We start from the raw sequence: 17,209 nt of genomic DNA on the forward strand, positions 1-17,209 counted from the left end.
TTGTTTGAGGATGTTGTCTCTGGGTGTTTGAGGTTGCCTTCCTTTTCAACTGACTATGGCAAAGAAGAGGATTGCATTGTATTCAGAGGAAGTTGAGTTCTCTTGCCAAAACAAACATCCCGAGAAACCTGTATAGTCTACACATCTCAATGCATGTGGAATTATTTGGTGTTACAAAGTGACTTCCTTGAGTGGAAATCATATGGTAACTAATAAAGAAATTTTTCAGAGAAAGGAAATTGCAGCTATTTTAGTCATTTAACATCTCAAATTTGTTTATGGATCGTTTCCTGTCTGACACATTCAGTTGAACAAGTTAGTGTTTGAAGGAGATTATTCATTTTTAACTGGCTTTCGTTTGTGACATTTCACAAAGGGTGTTTTTAATAAAAACAAACTGAAAAGTGAATTTACTCCTTCTCCACAAAGTGACTTTGTCTTGACAGCCAGGAAAGAAAAAGACAAAAAACAAAATTAACTTTTTTTATGGATTTATGCTCCAAGGACTCGAGCTTTGTTTGAACTTGGTGCACAGGTCTTCGGCATAAAAATGGTCATCAGACCATATCATTTTTATCATCCTAATTTACCCTATAAAACACATGGACAGTGAAATGTCTCTGACCGTCAGTAAGAAAGTGATATCCAAAGAGTTTGGAATTGTTTCTTCTTACTATGCTTGTCTTTCCCCCATATTTTAAAGATTATGCCTTTATTTGCTTTAAGAAAAAATCTGAAGATTGTTCTCAGGTTGCAATTTTTTTTAATGCTTTTCTAACCCTAATTCCTTTTGTCCACCAGAGTCATCAGGCAGGCTTCCTTTTTCTTTGTACTCCCTTAGTGACCTTATCTGCCTTCTCAGTTGCAGCTGTAATCCTCAAATCTTGCAATCTCTGACTTATTTCCATGCAGTATCACATCATCTGGGATTTGTTGTTTTTCTTTCTTTTTTTTTCCCCTGGGGAGGGGTGAAAAGAAAGAGTGGGAGAGAGTTATAGAGCCTACTCTTTCCTCAGGTTCTGTAGAAAAGAGTTAATCCTTATAGCTGTAGTAAATATGTTATCTAAAATTGCCTTCTCTAGACCTGAGCCAGTTTTTTTTTTTCTGCCCTTTTTTTTTTTGTTGTTTTGTTTTGGTAGGGGGATGGAGATCAGCAGTTTGTCTGTAATTTACAGCCTTAAAGAGTTTCTGGGGCACTGAAAGGTTAAGTTACTTGCCCATGGTATATGTCAAGGGCAGGATTTGGAGTCAGAAGAGAGCAAGGTTCAAAGCCAGACCTTTTGTCCACTCTACCACACTGCCCCTCTCAGCCAGCGTAAGAATCATAGAGTTCTTTGTTGTTTCCATCAATTACTGGACATGCTTCATTTGACAGATGTAAAAAAACTAAGTTTTATTTTCTCTTGCCTTAACTTTATATATCACCAATAACAACAATCCAATCCTTTGTCTTACGTTCAAGTTGGAAATGTAAAAGGCTTCTTGACTTTTTCTTCAGTCCTACTTTTATTTTCTGACTCTCCTTCACTGGGTACACCCAAGTTTTTCCCCCTTGAGTTCTGCCTCAGTCATATACTGGATTTTCTCTTCTCTTACTAGGATTTAGAAATTACCAAATCTCATTTTTATCTAACTTTCCATATTTGTCTTAAAGCAATCTGTTGTCAACCCACTAGAAGAAAACTTTTCAAAAGTTTAGACCTACTCAAGAGAGAATAACAGTATGTTGATATTTTTTTAAACTACAGTCTTCATAGTTGGCTAATCTAGCCCCAAGCTGTTAATTTATCTTTGAAAAGTCCACAGGTTAGGTGTGCTATCTTTGTCTTCACATACTCCACAGAAGGATGTATGCTTAGTGTGATAGAGTTAGAGCTAGAAGGGATGTTAGAGATCATGGAGTCCAACCCTTTCATTTTACAGATGGAGAAACTGAGACCTATAGAGATTAAGTAATTAATTCAAGGTCAAACTGGTTGGAATTGAGAGCCCAGGTTCTCTAACTCCAAACCCAATGTTATTTCCACTTTAAATAAGCTGCTTAGCAGAAAGAATGCTTATTGAGACACTAAACCAAAAATATTTCCCTTCTTTCTTACTGAACTTTTAGATATTGTATTATTTAAGGCCAACTCTACGTAGCATAAAAGTGATCCTTGGTCTTGCCAGTCAAAGAGCATGTCTTGAGCTCTGAAGAAAGGCAAATCATTAAATCCAGGGCTTTTTTTTTCTTCTTTCTGCTGCACCAAGCTGCTTTCCAGGCTAAGTCACTGCAGCCCTTCGGCTTCTTTCTGGCCTTATCTTTTTGGGCCTGGGGCTCTGGAGTAGCCCCCTAAGCCGAGTGGCTAGAATCACTCTACTTAAGTGTGGTAGGTTCTGCATTTATTGTGTATGCAGGATGTATGAGGATAGTACAAGGCGGTATGGTTCAGGTATGTAGGGGGAATGCATGGAGGGGAATGAACTTCCACTCTTGAGAAACTTAACACTTAACAGAGAGAGGACAGATGCAAATAAGCAGAGAGGCCTCCCACTCAGGATTTGGAGCAGTGAAAAGGATTAAGACAAGTGTCCCAAGAGTCCATTCCAGGTGGCTGACACCCATTGCACATGTCTGGGTGTGAAATAGCTGTGGTTTAGTTATGCTGATGGCTTCTTTATTTAAGTTAAGTAACTAGAGCCCAGGGTTGGGCCTGTTGTGAGGATCAGGGTTTTGCAAACTTTAAAGCACTCTGTAAATGCCAGCTAGTATGATGTTTCTTGAACAATTAAGAGTTGCTTCTCTGGCCCCTCTAGAAGAGAAACAGTAGATAAGGAGAGAATAAAGATAATAGCTAACATTTATATAGTGCCTACAATGTGCTAAGCACTGTGCTAAGTGCTTTACAGCTATTATCTTATTTGATTCTTACAATATTCCTGGAAGGTAGGTGCTGCCTCACTTTACAGTTAAGGAAACTGAGGCAAAGGGTAAGTGAATTGCCCAGGGTCATACAGCTAGTAAGTGTCTGAGGACAGACTTGAATTCTAGTCTTACTGAATCCAGGCCCAGTGCTCTATCCACTATGCCACCTACCTCGGTAAGAGAGAAGAAATAGAAGGGACAAATTCCTAGAAGACACGGTAGGAGATGTTGAGATCAAAGGCAAAAGTAAAGGAGTTAGACTAGATATGGAGAAAGATTACCTTTTTGTCAGAGATTGGAGAAAACGTAGATTTTTTTTGAAAGATACACGATTAAGGAAAAAAGGGAGTTCAATACAGGAAGCGTCCATTTTTCCTACTAAAGTAGGAAGCAAGGGTCCCTATTAATAGGATTAATAAGTCAAGTCTACAACACAACCCGAGTGCTAAGCCTGGGAGTACAAATACAAGCAGAGAGACAGTCCCTGACCCCAAGGACTTTAAAGTCTAATGGAGGGGGGGAGGGGGAGGAGGAAGAATACATAAAAGGGAGCTAAAACGGGAAAGTTGGGGTTGAAGGTGGCCAGAGGCAAGGCAGAGAAAGGCCTATGTAGATGAATCAGCAGGGCAGCCAGGGGAGAAACGAAGGCTTGATTGGCCTAGGCTTACTCATCAAAATAGAGGTACTGAGAGAAATCAGTCAATCAAAAAGAGGGACCCAAGGGGCAGAGAGTACTTCCAATTTGAAAAGTAGTACTGTAGTGAATTAAGCTTCCAGGTAAAGAGGTTTCTATGGCATGGCAGAAAAAAAGCTCTGTAGAGATAAGTTAGCAGTACAGCCTGGAGAGTTATGGGAACAAAGGGAGATGGAAGGAAGCAAGCAAGTATGGTTTGGAAACCCTATGTAGAGAAGATTTGGATCAGCTGTTGGGAACAGGGTATTAGAATGTAAACTCTGTGAGGGTAAGTACCATTTCTTTTTTTTTTATTCCCAGCATCTAAAATGGTAGGTTATTAGGACACATATTAAGTGCTCAGTAAATTCCTATTGAATGATCATCAATTAAGTTGATATAAATCATTATTTTAGTCTTCCCTAAGCAAAGAACTTTGGCACCTAGTGAGAGGTTATCTGGTCCAATCCTCTAAATTTACAGATAAGGAAGCAGAGGTCCAGAGAAGACAAGTGGCTTTCCCACAATCATACAAGTAATAAAAAGCACAATCAAGAACTTACATCCTTTCACACTAAAATAAGTATCCTTCCACTATTCCTTATTGCCTCTCCCTCAGTCTGCATCCAGCTAGATGAGACCTCAGCGAAGGAAAGGGAATGGAGATCTTACCATCCCAACTTCCTTTCGAATTAAAAAAGCTGATAGGAATCCAGTTTCCTGGACTCCAGTGTTGGGTATACCCTTTTTTGACACTTTTGCTTTGCCGGATTTTGGCTTCCTTAATCTGCACTCCATTGAATACACATCTTTAAATGGGAGCTAACAACTGCTGATTTCTTCTTAACAAGCTCACTGTCGTTGGGCAGACTCAAACGTCCTCTATAATCCTAGAATCTAATTAAAGTTTTGATCTTTCACAACAGTACATTGTACTTTCCACATTCTTAAAATATTCCTTCAGTAATACTGTAAAGATCTCTCAAAATAACATTGTGTCCAGAAACGAATTTGATTGGAAATCTCCTGCATCCTGTGTGGTCTCCCAAAAAAAGAGGGCTGAGGGCTAAGGGTGAATTGTACTTGTCAGATTTAGGTCAAATAAGAACATTTTATCTCAATTATAAGATGGCCATTGTATTCAGAAAACAGGCAGTCTTGAGGCCAATTGGCTCTCAGCTGCTAGGTTACAGGAGAAGAAACCTTACAATAATCTCATCAAGTCTGGCTTCTTATTTTTTCTAACCTAAAAAATCTAAGCACTGGGAACAGCAAATCTCAGGGAGGGAAGGAGGCTGATAGCAGAATGTGGATAGCGAATTACTTCAGATCATATTGTTAGGGTCTGGTTCTTTTATAAAGGAATCAGTCAGCCATGACAAATGAGTTTCAAGTTCTATTGTTTGGTTATACTCAATTCCAAAAAAAGAAACAATGTCCTTTGTGTAGTTCTTTGCCTTTTTTTTTTCCAGGTTTACTTCCCAGACTGACCAACGTTGACATTAAAGAACCAATTGAATAATTTTTATACTGTGCCCTAAAATTGAATTAGAGTAAAACCCTCTGAAGACTTTTAAAAAACCAGAATGTTTAAGAGGGGGGTGGAATATTATTATATTATAGAGGACCTTCTTGCTGCAAAAACTGAAGAATTTGAATTAATCATACAAGAAAGCTTTATAAAAGTGCAAGTTCTTTGAAAGGGGATTTTGCAATATAGATTTTTCTTATACTTAGTAGCATGTCATACCTCATATAAACTTTTCTTCTCTTTTAACTTCTTACTTATGGTTGACTGAATAAGAGAACTAATTTTTATGAGGTTGATTAAGCTTTCATTGTTAAAATGGTTCATATTTTATTTCCTCCGTCTCTTCTCTAGATTGGTTTGTGCTTGACACCTCTGCCTGACCTCTTAAGAATCCTGCCCAAGTTCAACTTTTAAAACCAACAGCTCTTGTAAGGCAGCATAGACTTTCAGAGTAGGCTGTCATCTACAAAGAAAATCCATTCCGTGGGTAAAGAAGGAAGTGATACATCTCTGAGGAATTTAACTGTGTTGGGCTAATGCGTTTTACATATTCTCTTGTCTCCAACGAGCGCCAAAGGAGTTTTTATCAGTTACAAAAAAATAAAATAAAATGGCGCTCGTTGGTTGCTTCCTGTTTTCTTCATATACTCTGTATACCTAGACATTTATGTTTCCTACCCCATTGGAATGTATGCTTCTGTTTTTGTTTTACTTTTGTTTTTGTTGTTGTTGTTGTTGCTGTTCTGTGTGTGTGTTTTACTTCCTTTGTCTTCTTAATACTTAGCATAGTGCCTGGCACATAATAAGCAATTAATAAATGCTTGTTGACCAACTGACATCAGGTAAGTATAGTTGGATGGGGAAAATAGATGATTATCATCCTTAAGTCTAGGAAAGATTCCAAGAAAACCTAGTTAGGAGATGAAATGATAAAGTTTAACATGGCTGTAATAAACAGGGAGTTTAGGTACTTTCTGAACATTCTCGAGTGAAGTTAATACTCAGACTTTTGTTAGGGAATTGTAGAAGCCTGGTCTGGATTAAAAAAAAAACTTGTTAAACAAGTAGCCATTTTGATTATAAATGATATTGATTTGAAAGGCATCCTATTCCTAATTCCCAACCTCTCATGTTCCTTGGCCAAGGAAGAAATACTGCTCATTTAAGCTGCCAAGAAATGTACAAATACAATTAAATGATCAAATGCCATTTTAGAAGAAGAAATAATTATGTTACAGAGCGTCTCTTCAATGCCTGAACTATTCGTCTTGTGGGCAGGAACTAAATAACTTGGTTCTAGAGTTAGAATATTGAGCTTAGAGTCAAGAAGACCTGAGTTTGAAACCCACCTGAGACACTATCTTTGTGGACCTGAGCACGTCACTTTATCTCCATCACTCTGTTTCCTCATCTGATAATAGACCTACTTCACTGGGTTGTTTTGAGGAATAAGTGAGGTGTAATATAGGTAAAGACTTTAAAAACCTCTCTCTCCCTGCATCCAGGGCCATTGCCAGTAGTCCTGACTAATGTCTTGCCACTAGACTCTGATGACTCTGTAGGAAGGAATGAGACTTTGTACAGCTCTGCCTCACTTAAATACAATCCACTTGCAAGTCAAGATGTCACCCTCCTGATGTCATTGGTCCTCTTTGAGAATGAAGGACAAACAGTGATCTGAATAGTGAAAAGTAAGCTAGATTTGGAGTTAAAGGACCTGGATTTGAGACCCAGCTCAATCACCTTGGATTGTGGACTATGGGTGGGACTTTCGATAAATTCTTTAACCTTCCTAGGCCTCGTATGTAAAATAGGACCCCTTTCAACTCTGAGCTATGATCCTATGACTTCTAAGGTGACTTTTGTCTCCAAATCTATGATCCCAAAGCTATATAGATCACTCATAGCAATAGCCAAGGACACCCCCCCCAAATTATTAAGCAACTATTCTGTGTAAGTACTGCAATAGGTAACTACCCTGTAAATATAAAACCAATTCTATTCTCAAGGAGATTGCAGTTTAATTGAGCAAGAAAGGACATTTACATGAGTAGTTATATACAAGGGACAGTTAAATAAGTACAAAGAAGAGATCTTTGCAAAGTACTATGAGAAATTTGAAGAAGTCACTTCTCTCTGAGGGAAGAAGGGAAGGGGGAATAGTCAGAGGAAGCTTCACGGAGGACATGTTGCCTGACTTGAGCCTTGAAGAAAGGGAAACTTTCAATAGTAAGAGAGAGAAATGTGGGGAGGCATTGTGGGGAGGACATAAGCCAAAGACACAGAAACAGGAGAAGATGGGGTAAGAGTACTAGGCGGAGAGTATCTGAGGTGTGACTGATCATAGCATTTAGGATAAGGTTCATTGTATGACATGGGGTTAGACAGGTTAACTTCCCTCTGCCTCGAAAAATCCCAGCAGCTTCCTTTAAGGGTCAGCTATAGGTAATCTGCAGGCCACCTTTTTTCATCTCTTTGATTGTTAATGTTCATTCTCTCTCCTTCATCTTTGAATTATCATGTGTATATTTCCCTATTTATATGCTCCACCCCTCTACCCTTGGTAAAATATCAATTCCATGAGATTAGGTACTGTTTTTTTTCTATATTTTGTTTTCCTTGTATCCCTATCACCTGGCACAATGCCTTGAACAGCAGCACGCACTTAATAAATGCTTCATGAATTTAATAGCCAGAGAGGGGGGAATTGGGGGGGTTTGACGGGGAGAAGAGTGTGTGAATTGAGCAGGGCTTGAATAGCAAAATCGTAAGTTTGCATTTTATTCTGTAGGTATTAGGGAATTAATATAAGTTAAGTTGATGTAAAATCAAGTTGAAGATCCTAGATTCATAATTAGAAGGTTACTTAGAGGTCATCTAGTCCCTTATGTAGTAAATAAAAAAACAGAGATCCAGAACCCATTGTCACTCGGATAGTAAGTGGTAAGAGGCAGACTTTGAACTGAGACCTTTTGACTCCACACCCAGTGCTATTTGTAACTATGCCGTGCCTTTCCCAAACAGAATGAGGCCCTCCCTGAGGCTAAAACTCAGCAACTTTAGATTATAGGATTGATTTACTATCACTTGCACTAAGAATGCCCCTGAAAATAATCCCAAACCACATTATGACACAGACCTTTTTTTCTTCCTCAGGCTCTCTGGCTTCTCCATTAATCCATTCAAAGACAGACATACACCATGAAAGCAAGGGCAGAGAAAACTGCACCTCCCCACACACCCCATCAGCATCCCAGAGGGTCCTCCTGTGACCAAAGGGATTATTTCCTGCAATGAGGCAGGGGAGGGAGCTGACTGGAAATATTTTCCTAGCCTAGTTAGAGGATCACTACTTTTGCAGATCAAGGCGATTCAATTCTAATGTTTCTTCATGCTGTGTTATTGGCTGAGATTCTGTCTTTTAAGCCAAAAAGCTTTTTCCTTACCTTCAGTTTGGGAGGGAGGAAATATTACCATAGAATCTATAGTTAGAAATATTTGCATTTATTTCTGTGTCCTGAAAATGCACAGTAAGTGTTCACTGCTGTAGCATTTGGGATTTGTCGTTGTTGTTGTTGTTGTTTTTTCTTTTCCTCTTGGCTCTTAACACACATATGTCAAATACTTAGGGACTTTGGCTGTGTGTGTATTTCCACATAAGAATTTTAAAGAGCAGATTTTTTTTCCATAAAACTGTGTATTATGAAATGTCCATGGCAGTTGCTTATACAAATGTTTCTAGCTCAAGTCTGTTACAACAGGAAAAATGTTTAAAAAAAAAATTCCAGGTGGAGCCAATATGGTGGAAAAAAGGCAGCAACTCTCCTGAGCTCTCCCCAAAACCCTCTGGACACCTTTAAATAATGCCATAAAACAATTCCTGGGGTGGCAGAACCTGCAAAAGGACAGGGTGAAATAATTTTCCAGCCAAAGACAACTTAGAAGATCAGCAGGAAAGATCTGTTCCACTGGGGTGAGAATGGAGCAGACTGTGAAAGCACAGACCAAGTCCCAGCAAACCAGAAGCAGGCCTTAGGAGCCACTGAATCTGCAGCAGCAGGAGCTGCTTCAGGAACTCTCAGCCCACAGAAGGTATGAGGTCAAACAGCAACTGTTCAGAAAGAGATTACAGGGATCTCCTTGTGGCACTAGGGGCAGGACTCTGTTGCTTTGCCCACACTCAGTTTGGGGTTGCGATTCTGGGTGGCAGTTTCAGGGCGAGGAGGAGCACTAGCACATCAGAGCAGGCAGCAGTGGAGAGGGACCCTTCTCACAATTCCAGGGCAAAAAAGACTGTTTGTGGTCACTCACAGACAGGACCACAGGCAGGGAGAGTAGTAAACACTTCCTAGATCATACCACCTTGGAAGAACTGAAAACTTAGAGGTTCTTAGAAGTATCTCTGAAAATAGCTGCACAAAAACCCTGAAGCTTGGGACAGTGTACCCTCCACCCTGGAAGCAGAACTCTACTTTAACAGAGAGCTAAAAGTCAAGAAGTGAACTGGGAAAATGAGCAAACAATAGAAAAAAAATTCTGACTATAGAAAGTTACTATGGTGACGAGGAAGATCTAAATACATACTCAGGAGAAAATGACAAAGTCAAAGCTCCTACATCCAAAGCCTCCAAGAAAAATATGAATTGGTCTCAGACCATGGAAGAGCTCAAAAAGGTTTTTGAAAATAAAGTAACAGAGGTAAAGAAAAAATTGGGAAGATAAATGAGAATGATGCAAGAAAATCTTGAAAAAAAGAGTTGACAGCTTGGTAAAGGAGACACAAGAAAATACTGAAGAAAATAACACCTCAAGACTAGGCCAGATGGTAAAAAAAAAAAAAAAAAAAAAAAAAGATACAAAAAGCTAATGAGGAGAAGAATGCATTGAAAAGCAGAATTGGCCAAATGGAAAAGGAAGTATGAAAGCTCACTGAAGAAAATAATTCCTTAAAAATTAGAATTGAGCAAATGTAAGTTAATGACTTTATCAGAAATCAAGAAACAATAAAACAAAGCTAAAAGAATGAAAAAATAGAAGACAGTGTGAAACATCTCATTGAGAAAATAACTGACCTGGAAAATCCATCCAGGAGAGAGAATTTAAAAGTTACTGGACAATCTGAAAGCCATGATCTGAAAAGAGTCTAGACGTCATCTTTCAAGAAATTATCAAGGAAAATTGCCCTGATATCCTAAAACCAAAGGGTAAAATAGAATCCGCAGATCGCCTCCTGAAAGAGATCCCAAAATGAAAACTCCCAGGAATATAACAGCCAAATTCCAGAGTTCCCAGTTCAAGGAGAAAATATTGCAAGCAGCCAGAAAAATAACAATTCAAGTATCACGAATCCACAGGATAATCCAAGGTTTAGCAGCTTCTCCATTAAAGCTTGGAGAGCTTGGAATATGATATTCCAGAGGGCAAAGGGGCTAGGAATGCCACCAAGAATGACCTACCCAGCAAAACTGAGTATAATTCTTCGGGGGAAAAAATGGACATTCAATGAAATAGGGGACTTTCAAGCATTTTCAATGCAAAGACCAGAACTCAATAGAAAATTTGACTTTCAAATACAAGACACAGGAGAAGCATAAAAAGGTAAACGGCAAAGAGAATTCATAGGGGACTTAAGGTTAAACCATTTACATTCCTACAGGGAAGATGACAACTTGTAACTTATAAGAACTTTCTCATTATTAGAGCAGCTAGAAGGGATACACACACACACACACACACGGCACAGATATGAGTTGAATATAAAGGAATATCTGAAAAAAAATTAGGGGTGAGAGGAATGCACTGGGAGAAAGGAAAAGGTAGAATGGGGCAAATTATTTCACATAAAAGAGACAAGAAAGAGCTTGTACATTGGAGAGGAAGGGAGGGGGTGAAAGGGAGCAAGTGAACCTTACTTTCATTGGAATTGGCTCAAAGATTGAATAACAGCAACACTCAATTGGGTATAGAAATCTAACTTTTACCTTACAGGAGATTAGGAGGGGAAGGAATAAGAGAAGGGGCACAGGTTCATACAAGGGAGGGCAGATTGAGGGAGGTGATAGTCAAAAACAAAACACTTGTGAGGAGGGACAGGTTGAAAGGAGAGAGAATAGAATGAACAGAAGAGGAAATAGGATGGAGGGAAATACAGTTAGCAATAGTAACTGAAAACAATTTTGAAACAAGTTTCTCTGATAAAGGCCTCACTTCTCAAACATAGAGAGAAGTGAGTCAAATTTATAAAAATAAGAGCTGTTTCCCAATTGATAAATGATCAAAAGATATGAATAGTTTTCAGATGAAGTGATCAAAACTATCTATGGCCACATGAAAAAATGCTCTAAATCACTATTGATTAGAGAAATGCAAATTAAAACAATTCTGAGGTACTATCTCATACGTGTTAGATTGGCTAATAGGGCAGAAAAGGAAAATGACAAATGTTGGAGGGGATGTGGAAAAAACGAGACATTAATGCACTGTTGGTGGAGTTGTGACCTGATTCAACCATTCTTTAGAGCAATTTGGAACTATAGCTAACGGCTATAAAACCATGCATACCCTTTGACCTAGCAATACCACTACTAGGTCTGTGTCCTAAAAGAGATAAAAAACAAAAAGGAAAAGGACCTATATGGACAAAAATATTTATAGCAGCTCTTTTCTGGGAGTAAAGAATTAGAAGTTGAAGGGATGCCCATCAATTAGGGAATGGGAGAACAAATTGTGGTATATGAATGTGATGGAATATTATTGTGCTATAAGAAATGAAGATCAAGATGCTCTCAGAAAAACCTGGGAAGACTTACAGAAGCTGATGCAAAGTGATATGTACTGTGTACAAAGTAACAGCAATGTTATAAAATGATCAGCTGTGAACAACTTAGCTATTCTCAGCAATACAATGATCCAAGACAACTCTGATGGACTTAGGAAAAATGCTATCCATCCCCAGAGAAAGAACTGATTTTGATGGTGTCTGAATACAGATTGAAGCATACTTTTTTTACTTTCTTTATTTTTTTGGAGTTTTTTTAATCTATGTTTTCTTTCACAACATGACTAACATAGAAATGTTTTGCATGACTACACATGTATAACCTATATCAAATTGCTCGCCTTCTCAATGATGGGGATAGGGAGGGAGGAAGGGAGAGAATTTAGAACTCAAAGTTTTAAAAACTAATGTTAAAAATTGTTTTTACATGTAATTGGGGAGAAAGAAATACCAAAAAAAAATCCTTCATTTAAAAAGGCATAGCACATGATTAATGTTCCTTGTTAGTGCATTTTGTTCTTAAATCATAGAAAGAAATTGCTTGAACAGCAACTTTTGTTTCTTCTCATAACTTTCCATGAAGCGTGCCCAGTGTTATTCTTTCTGGAATCACCAAAAATGGCAATGATAGGATTTGTTTTCACTGGCGCACCTGGAAGGAGGAGGCCTTAGGCTTTTAGCAAATGAAATGTAACATAAACAACCAAATGCAGTGACTTAGTTGACCCCAGGCATTAGTCAAAATTTGAATGGACTCCTCTAAGCCCTTCCTAGGAACTGTAAAATAAAATAAAACATAGGACAAAAAATACTCATTGAACAAAGACTTTTCCTACTATAGACACCTGATGATCCTATCTCTTTCAAAGTAATGCAATTCTATTTCTCTTATTTCTGGAACATTCCCAAAGAGCACAAATGATAGGATAGGTTGCTTGTATCCTGAAATATGCCTTGAATTACACTGTACACTAATTTGAAGGCTGAATTGTCTGAATTCAGGATTGAAGTGTGCTTATAAGGTGGAGTTAAATGTTTCAGCTGTATTTAAGAGGCATTTAAGGTGAAGCCAAGAGAAGAAAAGAGAGTAGAAGAGACAAGAGGAGAAGACTCAAGGAATACCAAAGTGATCTTCAAGTGTTGCTGGGTTGCCGTGTGGGAGACTGATGAGCCTTATTCTGCCTAATCTCGGAAAGCAAAACAAGGACCAATTCTGCTAATGTTGCCAAGGCAATATTTCCATTCAATAAAAGGAATAACTTGCTAACAATTAAAAGTGGAGGTAGTGGGTTCCCTTCCTTCCTGAAAGTCTTAAAGCAAAGGCTGGATGACCACTTTTGAGGGATGTTGTAATAGGAATTCTTGTTCAGACATGATTCAGGCTACATAGACTCTTAGACTCCTTCCATCTTTGAGAGTCTCTGATTGTACTTTAGTGCTAGTAACTTAGTGATACTGATAGCAAATTAATGTTTGTTTTTATAGAATCGATAACATGTCATAATACTGAAGCAGCTAGATGACAGTGCATAGAACCCTGGACCTGAAGTTATAAAGATCCAAGTTCAAATTCCACCTCAAATACTTACTAACTGTATGACCTCTGGGCAAGTCATTTAAAAAAAAAAAAACCTGTTTGCCTCAGTTTCCTTATCTGTAAAATGAGGATTATAATAACACCTACCTCCCAGGGTAGTAGTGAGGATCAAATGAGATATTTGTAAAACACTTTGCAAACTTTGAAACTTTAAGTGCTAGCTATTTTTATAGAAACAATGTGTAAATATGTATAAATTTATTTATATATATCAGTTATATGTAAATATGTATCCAAATCTATATCTAAATACTAGCTATTGTTACTATACTTCACAGACTGCTCCTCCAAGAGATGACCCCATTTGTAGAGTGTGAATTAAGACAACTCTTGCCAAGGTTTGATCAGCCCATCTCCTGTTATAAGGGCACCTCCTCTTATGTTATTTGAAAATTCGTGCCATTTTAATCATTCATTTGAATTAGACATGGAGACACACTGTTTTCACAAGGGCCCTTTTAAAATTCATACTCATTACCTGGGAAGGAAAATGGGGTTAGAAGTGTGGAAGGGACTGGCCATATCACATTAACGTACAGGCACATTGCCATTTTTTAATCTGGGAAAACATGGAACAGAACCCTGAGAGAATAGATGATCAGAAAGATGTGAACCCAAAAGACGGACGCATAATGTCTAAATCTTTATTAGACTGTAAGTTTCATGTGAGCAGAAATAATGTCTTATCTGATAAACTTTTCATTGTGCATTCCTCAGTGCTATGCACTCATAGTTGCTTAATGTCTAAATGAATGAATGACGTAATAATAACAATTTAGGCCTATTACGGGAAAAGAAGAGGTGTCAACATGTACTCAAATAAATGTTTAGTGTATAAAAAGTAAGACTCCTTTCAGATGACCTTTGTCTACTCTGTACCAGGTTGTTTTCATGTTGCTTTTCCCTATTAGAATGTGAACTAGTTGAGTTCAGGGACTATTTTTGCCTTTCTTTGTATCCCCAGCACTTAACACAGTGCCTGGCATATAGTCAGTACTTAATAAAGGCTTGTTGACTGACTAATACAGGGAGTTGAAGTCACCTCTCAAGCTAGATCCCAAATTTTCTGAAAGAAGTAACTATGTAATTTCTTTTGTATTCATCCTCTTTTCCTCTCTTTTGCTGTCTTTTCAAAATCTTATTATATCAGATTGGCTATGCATTCCTCATTATTTCTCTTTAAACAACTCCCTTTTTTTATCTTCTTTGAAACTATGTCTTGGTGTCTGCTGGATTTCATTCTTAAGAACTTCTCATTTCTCTTGAACTGACTTTACCCTCTAGAATTGTTGACCATGAGATCTTGTTTCTACTTTTTGGACTCCTTTTGCCATCAACTCTACCCAGACCTACACAACACCCACTTCTTTCACATATTCTAAAATAGAGTGGTCACTTCTCCCAAAGGTTCTCATTATTTCCACTTCAACAACCAATTTCTCCTTGTTGGTAAGATTCAAATACAGAATAACAATTTGTGTCATTGTTTACTCTCCTTTTTTGATGGATGACATTATTAAGACAGGCCAAAGATTTATTGCTGCTCTGCCTTCAGCAGAACCACCGACAGCAGATGCCTAGATAATTGAAGTCCCTCCATCACTGCTGTATCATGTCTTTGTATCTATTTTAGGATGTTTCCTGACCTGCTTCTCCTTTTATGGACTGTTTCTTCCTCCTGTCTAAGATATTCCCTCAAGTACTATCTCTCTTCATTGATCATCAACCAAATTTTCCGTTGTGCTTTCCTGCCTTGGTTCCGGATATCCTTACCTAAGTAAATCTTTATATACAATGTTGAGCCATCCATCCTTTTCCTTTTAATCTCTTCTGTTCCTTTGTTATGCCCTTCCACAACCTTATTCTAGTTATCCATATTCTAGTCACGGATGCCACAAGAAGTCTCATTGGTATCTGTGTATGAGACCAAATGTGTCTCCTTGTGTTATGGTCTATATTTCACCTTGCTTATTGCTTAGAGGTTGTGTGTTTATCTCGAGGCACGTAAGAATCGATTTTATTGTAGATTTCCTTTTAGGATTTTTTTCTCCTGTGAATTCTTAGGCAGTTAGCTAGCACAGTGGATAGAGTACTTGACCTGGAGTCAGGTTTAAATCTAAGTTTAAATCTGGTTTCAGACACTTACTAGCAGTCTATCCTTTGGCAAGTCATATAACTGCCATTTACCTCATTTTCTTCATCTGTAAAATGGGGGTAATAATAGCACCTAGCTCACAGAGTTGTTGTGAGGATCAAATGAGATAGTATCTGTAAAATGCTTAGCACAGTGTCTGGCACATAGTAGGCTCTGTATAAATGAAAAGTAGCAATAGCAGCGTTATCTCTTCTTGTTATTCTTTCTACTTTGTAGCTACGTGGCACAGTGTATGCCATACCTGGATTCAGGAAGACTTCAGTTCACAGCTGGCCTCAAGACACCTACTAGCTCAGTGACCCTTGAGCAAAGTCATTTAACTTCTCAAGGCCCCAGATGTCTCTCTGGGACTAAGTCATAGAGAAGTTCCTTACAAAGAACTACCTACACCAGTGAAACCACAGATCCAGAACCCCTCCCCCTGGAAACAAAGAACGAACCACTAGTATACAGAACCAACTTCTAACAAACCCATGTAGACTAGCACCTGCCCAGTGTAACTTCAATTTGACTTTTTCCTTTGTTTTTTTTTTTCTAGGTATCACAAGCATCACAGAACGAATTACAGAAGAAAAAGAGACGTGCTCCAGCACCACCACCACCTCCACCACCGCCATCAACTCCCCTCATCCCAAACAGGACAGACAAGGAAGAGAATAGGAAGAGCACAATGGGTGAGAGACATCTTTCTTCTCTTGGTTTATGCATGTGCCTTGTGTATTGGCTCTGCTCTAGTTTCTAGGCTTACCATTAACAATGAAAATAGGCTTGTTTCAGGGTTGCAATGTAATGTGGAAAAATATTTATGCTGAAGAAAGAATGTCTGGAAATAAAAGCGTTTGGTAGTTTGTGTCATCCATGCCTGCTGGCAGTTATGGGGACACGTGCGTACTTTGTAGCTGAATGATATCGGCAGAGTAGAAGGTAAGGCAAAAGTGAAAAGAAGTCAGGAAGGAATAGGATGAGTATGAGTTTGTGTTATGTGAGAGAGATTGTAAATCCATGCATTTGGCACCTGTGGAAGTATTTTTAAAGGACATCTGCAGAAAATGATTATTTTGGGGCCCATGATATTTGTATATCATTTGACCATGTTCAAGAACCATTTGCTTTTGACACACCAAGTCTTCCTTGAAATTAATCTCCATTTATGAATTCTTTATATGGAGAAGCCCTGAAGTGCTTCAAGGGGGGAAAGCAAAGAAGAAAAGTAAACTTTAGGTAACTTTTCTACAAGAAAAAGGTTCATTAATTCAAGAACACAGATATTTAAAAGTTATGCAAAAGGGATTTCAAAAATGAATTGTGTAAGAATACAACTGCTGAAGAGCCTAAAAAAGTCAGTTATGAGAGAATACCCAAGTCCGTTGGAGCTCATTATCCCAAATGATAATGTGCCTGAATATGCTCTGTAATTACCTGCCTTTGACCATGTGTCTCACAGCACATCTAAGACAGTATCTGCTCCTATGAAGGAGTTCCCCACCATGTCTCCTTGTGGGAGTCTGAAACTTTAATAAGAACCACTTGGCTCAGTTCACAGTCTGGGGAGTTCATTATGCTGAGAAAT

General features: G+C 38.3%; 1 protein-coding gene across 8 annotated transcripts in view; it reads left to right on the top strand.

The window, feature by feature from the left end:
• Positions 1 to 17,209, top strand: part of COBL (cordon-bleu WH2 repeat protein) — a 345,422-nt gene that overhangs the window by 223,049 nt on the left and 105,164 nt on the right. For all 8 annotated transcript variants that reach the window (XM_027837120.1, XM_027837126.1, XM_027837119.1 and 5 more), the window contains one exon: positions 16,178 to 16,313. In XM_027837120.1, the coding sequence (XP_027692921.1) occupies positions 16,178 to 16,313 (136 nt within the window). The remainder of the gene's footprint in view (positions 1 to 16,177; positions 16,314 to 17,209) is intronic.

This window comes from Vombatus ursinus, unplaced genomic scaffold (genome assembly GCF_900497805.2).
Source record: "Vombatus ursinus unplaced genomic scaffold, bare-nosed wombat genome assembly UNPS02014820.1, whole genome shotgun sequence".
Taxonomy (NCBI): Eukaryota; Metazoa; Chordata; class Mammalia; order Diprotodontia; family Vombatidae; genus Vombatus; species Vombatus ursinus.